This window comes from Oreochromis aureus, linkage group 14, assembly GCF_013358895.1.
Source record: "Oreochromis aureus strain Israel breed Guangdong linkage group 14, ZZ_aureus, whole genome shotgun sequence".
NCBI lineage: Eukaryota > Metazoa > Chordata > Actinopteri > Cichliformes > Cichlidae > Oreochromis > Oreochromis aureus.
In genome coordinates this window covers 41,386,660-41,402,087 of record NC_052955.1, presented here as the reverse complement: position 1 = coordinate 41,402,087, position 15,428 = coordinate 41,386,660, and the positions used below count along the sequence as shown (strand labels likewise).

Here is a 15,428-nt window from a genome sequence, read left to right as displayed (position 1 = left end):
CCGTGGTCCAGCTCTGATGATGGAACACAGGGCCGGTCTTTATTCCCCATGTGGGTCTCTGTGACCGTGTTGCTGGTTCACCACTGCTCCTTCCTTGGACCACTTTTGATAGATAGCGACCACACAGACTGGGAACACCGCACAAAATTCTCATTTGCTCCTTAATATATCCCACCCACTAACAGGTGCCATGATGAAGAGATAATCAGTGTTATTCACTTCACCTGTCACTGGTGACAATGTTATGCCTGATGAGTGTGTATGTATATATACTTATACTGATGAATTCAAGTATCTACTCAAATTCATTTGAATTTCATACATGATAAGCTGTGTTTTGACTTTAAGATGTGGAACATAAGGGAAAGCAGCGTCATCTGTTCAGTAAATATCACTGATATAAGCATTAGTCATTAATATCTGCTAACAAATACAACTAATTCTACTATTTGGACTGCAATAAGGATGCATGTTATACACATTTGATTACCTAAAAACAGTTTCAGTGTCATAAAAAAAATATAGTGCTGTGATTCTTTTCATAAGATATGTTAATCTTACCCCACAGTAACGAGGTCCCAGATCCAGGTCTCAGGGAAGAATGTTCTGATAGTCTCCTTTTTGTTGTCGACTTTAAACATCTGCGGGGTAATTACAGGTTCAGGCATCATGTTGAAGGCCAAGGGGATCGGTGAGTCCAGCCCTGAGAGTATTTAAATGGGGAGGGAAAAATGGGGAGGCTTTATCTCCTTCCTTTTTTTTTTTAAATAAACCAAAAGTTATAATAATTGTGTTACTTCCAGATGCTTGCTGAAAAATCCAGGTAAGGAAACCCCAGAAAGTTGAGTCTGTACATTTAGACGCAGCATTTTTAGTGGGAGTAACTTTTTAGCATCCCAGAAGTGACTTGGATAATGACGGAAATGTTTAATCTACTGAAAATGCGGCATCCTGATGTACAGAATCAACTTTCTGGGGAAACCACTGAGCTCATTTCAGCCTCCTGCACATAACACACAACAACAGCTCAGAAAAACTATAAAGAAATTGGAAAAAGGAATAAAAAGGTACACTTAGTGTTTTATGCATTCAGCTAATACTTCTCCACTAATTAAAAATGTACTTTTTAACAATTAACAAATTCTTGGATTTAAAAACAAAAACAATCTTACACTCTCTCAAAAAACAACTAAAGCTATGCTAAGCTGGACTTTCCAAAACGGGCTTATCTCTGGGAGGTGAGGTCACTAAGGCAGTTAAACAACTCCTTGGCTGAAGGGCCCCTAGGGTGGATGAGGTTTTGTCCTGAGTTCCTGAAGGCTCTGAAGGCCCTCTGTAAAGCCAGAACATCTTACTATTCGTCACTGATTGAAGAAAATAAGAACAACCCCAGGTTTCTCTTCAGCACTGTAGCCAGGCTGACAAACAGTCAGAGCTCTGCTGAGCCAACAATCCCTTTAACGTTAACTAGTAATGACTTCATGAACTTCTTAAATAAAATTTTAACCATTAGTGAAAAAAAATACTCGTAATCATCTCACAGATATAGCATTATGTACAGCTACTTTCAGTACCATTGTTATTTATTTAGAGTCCTTTTCTCCAAATAAAGCCTTCTGTGTTATGTAATGTTTCTATCTACTACAGGTCTTTAAGCTGTAATTAAATAAAATAAAATAAAACCATTAAATAAACCACTACTTGAAAAGCCAGCTGTCTTAGCTAATTATAGGCCGATCTCCAACCTTCCTTTTTATCTCAAGAATTCTTGAAAAATCTTTAAAAAAATTCTTGAAAGAAGAAATTGAGAGGTGGGCACCGGCGCCAGAGGTGCCCACCTCTCAATTTTAAATGCATGTAGGCATTGAGGATTTGTGGGAGGGGCCATGTTGTCACCTACTGCTCTCTGGCAGGAAGCACCATGCCCTCCCGTGTTTTAAATGCACTTTAGGACAGCACGTAGCAACACCACATATGAGTGGGCGGAGGGAGGTATGGGGTCTTCACACACCCCCATTCTCTGTTAGCCATTGGGGCAAGAGGCTGGGAGGAGGAGTTGGCCGTCTGGTTGGGGTCTGGGATGCGGGGCCTCCGGGGACGGTCTGCCTGTCTCCACCCCAGGGAAAAGGGTAACACCTCCTGGGTCTACGGGCGGATTGCCCCCCTGGGGGCGAGGGTACCTGGATCTGGGGTATAGAGTATGTTTGGGGAGTGAGTGTGTGTACAGTGTCCATTTCTGTTTGTCTCCACGTTGGGTGAGTGCTGAGTATTTGTATATGTGTGCATGAGGCTGGGAAGGCACGTTTGTGTCTGTGTGTGTCTTTAAGTCAGGTCAGGTCTTAGACTCCACCTCTCTCGAAACATCTAAGGCCCTCCCAGGTATGGGCCTGGTCCTATCTCCTCCCAACACACTCCCCATGGCTCAGTCGGGCCCCTTCCGGGGGCTGGGGGGCCCTTGGACCTCGGGCCTCTGGGGCATCTTTCTTCAGACAACAATTCTGCTAATTGTAAAAAAGCTGACTAATCATCTGCAGAGGAATGGCTTATTTGAAGAGTTTCAGTCAGGTTTCAGAGCTCATCACAGCACAGAAACAGCTTTAGTGAAGGTTACAAATGATCTTCTTATGGCCTCTGACAGTGGACTCATCTCTGTGCTTGTCCTGCTAGACCTCAGTGCTGCGTTTGATACTGTTGACCATAATATCCTATTAGAGCGATTAGAACATGCTGTAGGTATTACAGGTACTGCACTGCAGTGGTTTGTATCATATCTATCTAATAGACTCCAATTTGTACATGTAAATGGAGAGTCCTCTTCACACACTGAGGTTCATTATGGAGTTCCACAGGGTTTAGCCCTAGGACCAATTCTGTTTACATTATACATGCTTCCTTTAGGCAGCATCATTAGAAGGCATAGCATAAATTTTCACTGCTAAGGAGAGGACACCCAACTCCGCTCAGCCAGGAGCGGAGGCCACCTCTGGGGACGAGTGGGATGACTCTCTCTCTGGGGGAGAATTCACTGAGGCTGTTAAACAGCTCTTTGGTGGCAGGGCGCCTGGGGTGGATGAGGTTTGAGTTCCTGAAGGCTCTGGATGTTTTAGGACTGTCTTGTTTGACACGTCTCTACAATGTTGCGTGGAGATCAGAGGCCTACCTCTGGAATGGCAGACCGGCGTGGTGGTTCTCATCTTTAAGAAGGATGGATGTGTTCCAACTACAGGGGAATCACACTCCTCAGCCTCCATGGGAAAGTCTATGCCAGGGTGCTGGAAAGCACAGTCCATCCATTAGTCAAATCTCGGATATAGGAAGAAATATGCGGTTTTCGTCCTGGTCGTGGAACACTGGACCAGCTCCTTACCCACTCAAGGATACTTGAATGGGAGTTTGCCCAACCAATCTACATGCGATTTGTGGACTTGGAAAGGGCATTCGACCGTGTCCCTCGGAGTGTCCTGTGGGAGCTGCTCTGGGACTATGGGGTGTCTGGCCCATTGCTACGGGCCATTTGATCCTTATACAACCGTTGCAGGAGCTTTGTCCGCATAGCCAGCAATAAGTCAGACTCGTTTCTGATGCGTGATGGGCTCGACCAGGGTGGCCCTTTGTCACAGATTCTGTTCATAATTTTTATGGACAGAATTTCTAGGTGTAGCCAAGTGATGGAAGGCTTTCACTTAGGTGGTTTCAGAATCTCATCTCTGGTTTTTGCAGATGATGTGGTTCTGTTGGCTTCATCGGGTGATGGCCTCCAGCTCACACTGGAACAGTTCGCAACCAAGTGTGAAGTGGTGGGAATAAGAATCAGCACCTCCAAATCTGAGGCCATGGTCCTCAGCCGGAAAAGGGTGGAGTGCCCACTCTGGGTCGGGGATGAGTTCCTGCCCCAGGTGGAGAAGTTCAAGTATCTCGGGGTCTTGTTCACAACTGATGGAAGAAGGGAGTGGGAGATCGACAGATGATGCTGTGCAGTGATGCAGATGCTGTACCGGTCTGTTGTGGTGAGGAGAGAGCCGAGTGTAAAAGCGATGCTCTCAATTTCCCGGTCGATCTACATCCCTACCCTCACCAAAGGTCCCGAGCTGTGGGTAGTGTCCGAAAGAACGAGATTGCGGATACAAGCAGCAGAAATGGGCTTCCTACGAAGGGTGGCGGGCCTCTTCCCTAAAGATAGTGTGAGGAGTTCGTCCATCTGGGAGGAGCTCACAGTACAGCTGCTGCTCCTCCATACTGAAAGGAGCCAGTTGAGGTGGTTCGGGCATCTGACAAGGATGCCTCCTGGGCATGTCCCATCAGAAGGAGGCCCCAAGGCAGACCCAGGACACGCCGGACGGATTATATCTCTTGGCTGGCTTGGGAACACCAGCCTCCTCTAGCTTGCCGAGGGGACAAGCTGGAAGGAGGCGGGGGAGAGAGAGGTCTGGGCTTCTCTGCTTAGGCTGCCGTCCCCTTGGCCCAGCCCCGTATAAGGGGAAGAGGATGGATGGATGGATGGATAACTGATAACCTCATTACTGAAACTAGACCAGCTACCCACCCTTAGAGAGGGAAAAGAGTAAACAGTAAGTAAACAGGATTCTGGGTTCATCCAATTCTCAAGAGAAGATAGCAGCAAGGAGAATTTCATGGTTGGATACAGGAGTCTAAGCTGTATCACAACCACTTATATACATTTTTCAGGATATCAGTGTCAGTTTGAACCCTTTTTTGGCAGGGTTGGGACCACATCTGTGGAGGCAGAGAAATCGAGGCGAGGGAGCTGGAGCAACGTGTAGCTGTATGTCTGAGGTAACTTTTTGCCAAATGCAGTGGTCTAATTGGTCAGATCTGTTTATTCGCATGTGAAAACATGAAAAATAATTCCATTTGAAAAAAATAAATACCACAAATTCATCCAGTGAAATTATGTGGTGGGTTTGAACGGCTGTATAAAGAATATCCGAGTCCAGAAAATATTTTTTATTCAGGATATATTTACATGGATTTTACGCATCTGGTGTATAAAGGCCTTTAGACTATGAGTATAAAATAGGGCTGTGCGCAAATAGCCAACTAATTCTCACTGCTGTCACTAGGTGATACCAGACTTATTAATCATTTAACCTAATTGTTACAATTTAAATTGATGCCCAACGCCAGTAAATTACCGTGTCCTAAATGTTATGCAGCCATCTGCCTTTAGATGGCACATTGTTGTTGAGATGCACCATAGATTAAATCTGTTAATCTAGGCCTAATTCATTATTGAAGAATTTGATAAATGATTTTTTAAAATCCCTTTGTTATTAGTTTTTGACATTTTCCATTAAACATTTCTCAAATTTAACTGATTACCTGAGTGTTTTTTAGTTTTACACTAGTCGGTTAGTCTATTTTTTTCCCCTTATTTTGTCGACAGGAACATCCCTAGTATAAAAGTAGTTAATGCTAATGTTAGCCTTGTAGCAATGGCTTATAAAGGAAGCCAAATGTGTAAAATTACTGGCATCGCTAACATGTTTGCCAATTTTTTGCTGATGCATTCCACAAAAATAAATACATACATGCATACATAAAACTGCTGTGGCTGTATTGACTGTAACTCCTAGCTTCATATCTAGCTATCTCATTCTATCTAGGAAAGTGTATCTGAGGGATCTCAGACCATAGAGCATATAGCACCAGTTAGTAAAGTCAGGAGCTTTGAAGACATGAAAAGTACAACTGACTGAATTTGATTAGTCAGACTGCATTTGTCATACTCAGACAAAGAACAGAACCCATTAAAGAAACCAAGCCAGAAATGGTGGTGATTCCAAGAGATTCACTAACTATTTTTGCAGGTGTAAATAAAGCTTACAGTTACACAAGTTGTAAAAACAACAGTTCTTCTTAAGGCTCTACCAATGGGCATTGGAGTCAACAGAAAATAGCAGTGACCTACTATCTCCTTTAGTGGAATAGAAGCTCAGGTCGTCACAGTCGTAAGGTTTCTTCACATCAGAGTTCGTCATAATTTTGAGTCCCATTTCCTAGAAGTGGAGAAAGAGAAAAACAAGTCATAGTAAAACCATAGATTATTACTTATGACAGCAGAAAACAAACAAACAAACAAAATAAAACAACAATGGCATAACAACTTCGCTATCTTAAATAGATCTCAAACTGCTAGAGAGCGAGATGAAGACACCAATAGAGACTCAGGAAGAAAAAGCAGAAATAGTAAAGACAGAGATACAGCAATTATTTATTTATTTTTAAATACAAGGACAAAGACACAAAAGAAGATTTGGCAGATAGATGGAGAGAAACAGAAACAGGTAAAGAAGGAAGAAGAGTGGCAAAATTGACCAAAAAAAACAAACAAACCAAAGAACAAAAATAGTACAGTTGGACAGAAGTGTGGTACAGCTAAATGATACCAAACTCTGGTTCGAAGAGTGTGAAAGACCTACAGAGAAAAAATGATATCTAGATACAGATCATATGAATATCATATGAATGTCTAGATATGACATTACTTCCAGTACATACATCATGGCGCCCCTCAAGGCAGACGGTGTTTGCTTGCTCCGCTCTCACATGCCAACTTGTTGTTTATTTTTTGTTCTTTTTGCACTGGATAAGTGCTGTGCACTGTTAACATATCTGAGACAGGCACTACTGGACATCGGTAACTCACACAATCTTCCGAACTTTACCCTTCCACCGAACTTCACCCTTCCATGGGAGCTTCAAGTTATTGTTCGCCCCGGTAGATACCACCACCACACCACCACCACCCCCAGGGAGGCCCCAAAGCACCGAGCCCTAGTGAGTCAGCCGACCCCAGGAGTGCACTTCGGAGATTGCGGCATAAGTGAGGCAAGGGGGGGGGCTCCATGTTAGGCTAAAAGCTCGGGCTAGCCAACCACCGCTACCCAGCCTCTTGCTGGCCAATGTGATTCCCTAGAAAACAAACTGGATGAACTACGAGCCAGGATCACAACACAGCGGGAAATTAGAGAATGCTGTGCTCTTATTTTCACAGAGACCTGGCTCTCAGACAAAGCCCCGGAGTGGGCCGTTCAGCAGCTGCAGACTCACTCCGTACACCAAGGAGACCGGACTGCAGCCTCCGGTAAGGCTATCGGGGCAGGTGTGTGTGCGTTCGTTAACAACTCGTGGTGCGGAGACGTGCAGACTGTCCAGAAGCAGTGTTCACTGGAGTTTTTAATCCTAAAATGTCGCCCTTACCATCTGCAGTGGGAGTTCTCAGCTGTGTTTTTGGCCATTGTTTACATCCAGCCGCAAGCTGACTCCGCGGCAGCGCTCGGCCAACTCCATGATGTCATCAGCGCATTAGAGACAACTCATTTAGACGCTGTTTTTATCGTCACCGGTGACTTTAATAAGTGCAACTTATGGACTGTACTCCCAAAATACCACCAACATGTGGCTATTCCTACCCGTGACAAGAACACCCTGGATCATGTTTACAGTAACATACGTGGTGCATATAGGGCTGTCCAGTTTGGACAGTCTGACCACATCTCTTTGTTCATGTACCCAGCTTACAGGTAGAAGCTGAAACAAAGAACCCTGTCATCAAACCTGTTAAAATGTGGACCCCAGAGACTGAGAGCATCCTACAGGACTGTTTTGCTCAAACAGACTGGGATGTGTTTCAAACTGCAGCCACCAAGGAGAACTGCTCTGTCAATATACAGGACTATGCTGAATATTTGACTGGGTACATCAGCGCCTGTGTTGATAATATTGTGCCCACCACACACGTCAGGAAGTTCCCCAACCAGAAGCCCTGGATCAACAGTCAGGTACGACACATGCTGCGTAGTTGTTCTCTCGCATTTAGATCAGGGAATGAGACGGAGTACAAAGCTGCGAAGTATGGACTGAGGAAAGCCATTACAGCGGCTAAGAGGCAGTACAGAGAGAAGCTGGATGGCTTCTACTCTTCTGCTGACCCCAGGCGGATGTGGCAAGGCTTACAGCACATCACAGAATATAGGGCCACCACCAGCACCATCAGCTCTGCAGGCAGTCTGCTGGATGACCGCAATGGATTCTAAACCCACTTCAAGACCTTCCAGACCTCACAGGCCTCCCAGACCTTCATGGTACGGCAGCACTACTGCTACGGACCGCAAACGCCTGCAGAGAGTGATAACAACTGCGGAGCAGATCATCAGGACTCCGCTGCCCTCTCTGCAGAGCATCTACCATCGCAGAGTCCAGACATTAATATTACTGTGTAGTTTCAGTCAGACATCAGATTAAATGAACAAATGTTTTACTTTAAAGATGCTGTAGACGTCATTCTTCTGTCTGCCTGGTCCATAGTAGATCGAGCGCGTTTCTCGCCGTGCTCCCAGATTGTCGCTCACAATGGCCGTTGCTGGTGGTGCTGTTGTCTCCAAATCTGCATCTATTACCATATCTGGCACTGGCAGGGGGTAGCAGGGATATGGCTCTGAGTCCTCAACATCATAGGAGTACCCAGACAGCTTCTCCACAGGCAGCTGACTATATACCTGCATGAAAACACATCTGTACATGAGCCTGGTGGGGTGATAGCGGTTATCTTTTTCTCTTATCATCCATTAACAGCAAACCAATTACATAGATTATTGTCTACTCTATAGGAGAACTCAGGTTTGCTCAAAGAAGTCCTGCCATTGATTAATTCTTCGATCTTAAATATGATCAACCTATCTCTAATAATCGGCTATGTACCACAGGCCTTCAAGCTGGCTGTAGTTAAACCTTTACTCAAAAAGCATCTCTAGACCCAGCTGTCTTAGCTAATTACAGGCCAATCTCCAACCTTCCTTTCATATCAAACATCCTTGAAAGAGTAGTTGTCAAACAGCTAACAGATCATCTGCAGAGGAATGGCTTATTTGAAGAGTTTCAGTCAGGTTTCAGAGCTCATCACAGCACAGAAACAGCTTTAGTGAAGGTTACAAATGATCTTCTTATGGCCTCTGACAGTGGACTCATCTCTGTGCTTGTCCTGCTAGACCTCAGTGCTGCGTTCGATACTGTTGACCATAATATCCTATTAGAGCGATTAGAACATGCTGTAGGTATTACAGGTACTGCACTGCAGTGGTTTGTATCACATCTATCTAATAGACTCCAATTTGTTCAAGTAAATGCAGAGTCCTCTTCACACACTAAGGTCAGTTATGGAGTTCCACAGGGTTCAGTGCTAGGACCAATTCTGTTTACATTATACATGCTTCCCTTAGGCAGCATCATTAGAAGACATAGCATAAATTTTCACTGCTATGCAGATGACACGCAGCTCTATCTATCCATGAAGCCAGGTAACACACACCAATTAGTTAAACTGCAGGAATGTCTTAAAGACATAAAGACCTGGATGGACGCTAACTTTCTGCTTCTTAATTCAGATAAAACTGAGGTTATTGTACTCGGCCCTGAAAATCTTAGAAATATGGTATCTAAGCAGATTCTTACTCTGGATGGCATTACCTTGGCCTCCAGTAACACTGTGAGGAACCTTGGAGTCATTTTTGACCAGGACATGTCCTTCAATGCACATATTAAACAAATATGTAAGACTGCTTTCTTCCATTTGTGCAACATCTCTAAAATTAGAAATATCCTGTCTCAGAGTGATGCTGAAAAACTAGTTCATGCATTCATCACTTCCAGGCTGGACTACTGTAATTCTTTATTATCAGGATGTCCTAAAAACTCCCTGAAAAGCCTTCAGCTGATCCAAAATGCTGCAGCAAGAGTCCTGACAGGGACTAGAAAGAGAGAGCATATTTCTCCTGTTTTGGCTTCCCTTCATTGGCTTCCTGTTAAATCCAGAATTGAATTCAAAATCCTGCTCCTCACATACAAGGTCACAGCATGTCTTTATCCTGTCTTCCTTCTTTCACCCCAACCAATCACAGCAGATGGCCCCGCCCCTCCCTGAGCCTGGTTCTGCCAGAGGTTCCTTCCTGTTAAAAGGGAGTTTTTCCTTCCCACTGTCGCCAAAGTGCTTGCTCATAGGGGGTCATATGATTGTTGGGTTTTTCTCTGTATTTATTATTGTGCGATCTACTGTACAATATAAAGCGCCTTGAGGCGACTTTTGTTGTGATTTGGCGCTATATAAATAAAATTGAATTGAAAGGTGTAGGAAAAAAAGTGCTTGTATCAGTGGGTTTGAATGGGTGAACGAGGCATATTATAAAAACTGAGTGCTCTCTATTCTCACAGATCCACACTCTGACGAACATGGCAGAGAACAACTTGGGCTTCAATATCTTGCCCAAGAACTCTCTGGTGGTTCAATCCCTGGCTGCTCCAGTCTGCATGCCAACCTTCCAATTAGTGGATGACCTGCTCTACCACCCCAACCTCACCCTTACTTGCTTTGATGCAAATGAAGGTGACAACAGCTGCGCTGGAGCAATGACACTACTGACTAAAAAAAGATGGTTTTGGAGGTGGTGGCCACAGCCCCCCAGGAGCCAGAGGCAGATAGAGATGGAAACAGGAAAACTGCATCACCCACAGCCCCCAAGATGAAGGAATACTGTATATAAGCTAGGTCAACATCACCAAAAGACCATGGAAGACAACCGAAGTTGATGATCAGATTTCTTCCCTTGGTTAAGAAAAACCCATTTACACCATCTAGCAGTATCAAGAGAAATCTTGAGGAGGTAGACGGATGATTGTCAAAGTACATAACCAGTAGACACCTTCATGAATGGAAATACAGGGTATACAACAAGATGCAAACCACTAGTTACGCTCAACAAGAAGGCCAGATTGGATTTGACTAGAAAACATGTACAAGAACCTAAACAGGTATTTTGACTGACGAAACCAAGATAAACCTGTAGTAGAATGACCAGAAGAGAAAAGTCCAGAGGAGAACAAACAAGGATCTGGAACATACCATATCATCTGTCAAACATGGTGGAAGCAATGTCATGGGATGGGCATGCATGTCTGCCAGAGGAACTGGGCCATTCATGTTTACTGATGATGTGACTGCTGATAGATGTAGCAGGATGAATTGTGTACAGAGCTGCACTCTATGCTCAGATTCACCCAAATGCTAGAAAACAGATCAGATTAGGGCAAATGGATAATACCTGCAAAAACAATCAAAGACTTGTCAAGGTAAAGAAATGTGGTGCAGTCAGTCACCTGATTTCAACCCAACAGCATATGCTTTTCAGACACTGAAGACAAAACCAGCAGCAGAGAGACCCACAATCAAGCAGCAACTGAAGGCAGTAAAGGCCCAATAAACAGCTCAAGGGAGTAAACACTGCATTGGTTGATGTCGATGCATGTGAAAGCAATCTTTGACTGCAAAGGATTTTCATCAAGCAATTAAAAACAATATTTCTACTTCAATGTATGTTAGTTTGTTCAGATACTTTTAAACTTCAAGAACTTTTATCTTGAATATTTAATTGATTAAGAGCCAACAGGTCTTCCAGTGTTTTCTTATTTCTACGTATTTAATTTTTTTAAGTGGTGTAGAAAGTAGAAGATGTTACAAAACCAAACTATGGTAATGGTAGTGTTCTTAATATGGATCAAAGTAGGACGAATGATTGTCATACATAGCTGACAGTAAGTTCCTGCTCAGTCTGGAGTAGCAGGACGCTCTGGTCAATAGCTCTAACAGAGCACAAGGAGCCAGGGTGAGCCTTGAGACTGAGGGTGGTCCTCTCTGATGGAAGCTCCTGGAGGGAGGAGAACTTCAGAGACACCTGTGTGGGAGATACCGAGGCGGAAAACAGATTAAGTCTGTCTATCCTTATGTTAGCTCTGTAAAATGCACACATCCTCACTTCACTACATTCCCAAGTGGCTTTGAGGTCTTAATGTGGTAATGTACTACCTTGTTATTGAGGCAGAGCTGAACAGGGAAGTCATGGCTGTCAGCAACAGCCTCTCCACTGGGCATCAATGTGTAAACTACCACCTGGGCAAATGGTGCCAGGTCTGACATCCGAGTGAGCGGTACGGACATCTCTCCTTTGTTGACTGAGGAAGAACCAAAGAAAGCATGGAGCAATTATCAAAATAAACAAGATAATATTGAGTCACGTTCCTAATGAGCAAATCAGCTACATTATTAGCATTAAGCTAAACTTGCAAAATATAATTAGCCTCAAGAACGAACCGTTATATCTATAACTTCTGTTTCCTGAAGGACAGGAACGATATACAACACATAAGTATAGCATATTACGCCCTTGTGTGTCCTGGTTGAAGAAACCTTTATTCACGCCTTTAAGGCGGATGACCTGTGATGACATGCATACAGCCCTGGCTGTATACCCCCTGTCATCACAGTAGTCCCTCAGTTCGATAGCCGCTCTTCACCGAGCCAACCTTCACCTGCCAACCTCTTCACCAGAGCTCTACCTCTGGCTGGATTAGCAAAGCAGACAAACAGCTGGTCACATAGCCCTAATCAATGCAAATAGCTGACCTGATTGGCTACCTGCCTGGACTTTTTTTAGGGGGCGGTAACAATGTTTAAAACAATAACAATAATAATATTTATATTTATAACAAGGTGCAATAATAATTAATGTGCAATAATAACAGTGTGCAATACACATAACACTTATTCTTCTTTTTTATTTCTAAGTTAATATACTGTGTTGTGTTGTTTGTGTTGCGTTGTGATGTGTCATATCGTGTCGTGTTGTGTTACATGTAGTGCCGACGTAGGACAGTTTTTCCAATTTCATTGTACTACTGTACTATGTATGACTGTGCAATGACAATAAAGAATTATCTTATCTTATAAACACACATTATGAGTGCGCTCAATATAGGTACGTAGCACATGCACTGGACAAAGAGAATGCATCCTCCTCTACTCCTCAGATGCAAAAGGAGGGGAGCAAAAGCTCAGCAACTCAAACTCCAATGAGCTATAAGCTGTAGGAATGACCTTGGGATAATACGACTTTGTGCCATCAGGAGAGAACTGTGTGCAGCAGGGATGCACAGACAAACCCACGCTCTTTGCCGAAGACAAAGTGAGAAGGAACGCAGTTTTATATGAGAGAAATTTCATATCCACAGACTCAATGGGTTCAAAAGGGGGGCCACAAAGGGCTTCCAGCACCAAAGAAGAGTCCCAATCAGGGACACTGGACCTAAGCACGGGTCTCGGCTGCTGAACCCCTTTCAGAAAACGTATGGCGAGGGGATGTGCACCTGGTGTCACCCCGTCAAAGCCAATATGACAAGCAGATATAGCTGCTAAATAAACCGTAACTGTCAAAAATGAAAGGCCCTTATCCAGCAGCTCCTGCAGGAATGTCAAAACATCCACAATAGAGCACTGAAATGGGAGAGTGTGGCGGTCCCAACACCATTGCTCGAAGGCTCGCCATTTGTAAGCGCACAAACCTCTAGTGGATGAGGCCCTAGTGTTCTGAATTGCTGCTGTCACACTTGAGGTCAGACTCTTAGCAATCAAGTCTGACCTTTCAGCAGGTAAGCATGAAGGTGCCACAGATCCAGGTGCGGATGAACCGCTTCTCCTCCCGCCTGAGAGAGGAAGTCCCTGCAGAGAGGAAGCTGCAAAAAACTTGGTGCTAGCAGGCTGATTATCTCTGCATAGCACGACCTTGTGGGCCACCAAGGGGCCACTAGAATCAGAGAGACTGCCGACGCACTCTCTCTAGAACTGGAGATTGCATTTCCACTGGGGAAAAATGCATACAGAAGCACGTCTGGCCATTAATGCACTTGCGCGCTCATGCCCAAGGGTGCATCGTGGTCGATTACGGAGAAGAAAAGGCGGCAGTGAGTGTTACCCTGCAGGCAAAAAGATCTACTTGCGCCTTGCCAAATAGATCCCAAATCTGAGCCACTATCAAAGGGTGCAACCTCCATTCCCTCACCAGAGGACCCCCCTGGAGAGAAGGTCTGGCCCCAGGTTCAGGTGGCCCATAACATGGGTGGCTCTTAGAGATAGAAATGAACACTGGACCATAACGGCAGAGAGCGAAACAGCTTCAACGGGGGAAGGGAGCGTGTCCCTCCCTGCCTGTTTATGTAAGACACCACTGTTGAATTGTCCGTCCTGACTAGGACATGCTGGCCCTCCAGACCTGGACGAAAACGTTTGAGACCCAAGAACACTGCTAACAGCTCTAAGTGGTTTATGTGCAGCTCGCGCTGGGCCCTGGTCCAGATCCCTCTCCCTGATGCACCATCGCACAGTGCTCCCCACCTAGTTAGGGAAGCGTTTGTGGAAACCACCTTGCGAAACAACACCCTCCCAATCCCTGATGCAGCAGCCTGGGCTCCCTCCAAGGATGCAAGACGAGGTTACCATTAGCCTCCTCCGGAGGTGACGCAATACACACAGGCGGTGAGAGAGGGTCCAGCATAGAAAAGATCTCATCTTTAAAAGTCCAAGTGGTGATCATAGATGCCATCATGACCAACAAACGTAATATTGTCTGGAAACGCAGTCTGCATCCCAGCTGAAACTGAGTGAGGCGGCGATGAAATGCAGCCCATTCTGTGCTCCAACAAGTGTGCACGCCTGGAAAGCGAGCACATTTCCAAACCGAGCACGGAAATCTGCTGACTCAGATTAGCGAGCTCTTTTGAAAGTTCACAGAGAACCCCAGTGTCTGAATGTGTGACAGAACCAGTGACAGCTGTGTCTCCGCCCGTTCTCTGGAGCAAGCTACGAGAGCCCAGTCGTCTAGGTAGGCTAAGATGTGGATGCCTCTCTCTCTGATGGTCGCTAGTGCTGCCTCGGGACTTTTCGCAAAGGTGTGAGGAGTGAGCGACAGCCTGAACGGTAGCACCAGGTATTCGTTGGTTATGTCCTTGAACGCAAACCTCAGAAACTGCCTGTGTTTCGGGTGTATAGCCACATGAAAATAAGCAGCTGTTAGATCGATTGTTGCAAACCAATCCCCCGGGACGACTGCATTCAAGAGTTGTCTGTGTTAGCACCTTAAGCTTGCATGTTCGTAGATACTTCTTCAAGATAGGTCGAGGATGGGACGAACAACAAAATAATGGCTGTACCAACCTTTGTCTGTCCTCGACGCGGGGACCATTCATATTGCTCTTTTCTACAACAGCACATTTATTTCCTCCCTGCGTATCATGGCTGCCTCGATGCCGAGTGTAGTGTTTATGACTCTGCGGAAACGAGGCGGCTTGACTCCGAACTGCAACCGGTAACCCATGGCAACAGTTCACAGCACCCACAGAGAGGGGGCTCACGCATGCCACTGAGGAAGTGAGTAGCCAGCCGGCTGATCTGCAGCACCGCCAGTGAGGCATTGTCGCCCCCCAGTGTGTCTGCAGGGAAATGCATCACCTGCCTGACCTGGCTCATTCTGCCTGCAGGCTGAGCATTTGTGATTGTTTGAGAATAAACAACACTCTTTATTGATTGT

The 15,428-nt window shown here is 45.0% G+C and overlaps 1 protein-coding gene across 1 annotated transcript in view; it reads right to left on the bottom strand.

Annotated features, from left to right (window-relative positions):
- Positions 1-15,428, bottom strand: part of LOC116329948 (alpha-2-macroglobulin) — a 58,336-nt gene that overhangs the window by 28,629 nt on the left and 14,279 nt on the right. Inside the window, exons 14-18 of the mRNA XM_031752093.2 lie at positions 11,876-12,021; positions 11,595-11,744; positions 8,283-8,519; positions 5,930-6,017; positions 562-703 (exon numbers count right to left, since the gene is read on the bottom strand). Coding sequence (XP_031607953.2) covers positions 562-703; positions 5,930-6,017; positions 8,283-8,519; positions 11,595-11,744; positions 11,876-12,021 — 763 coding nt within the window. The remainder of the gene's footprint in view (positions 1-561; positions 704-5,929; positions 6,018-8,282; positions 8,520-11,594; positions 11,745-11,875; positions 12,022-15,428) is intronic.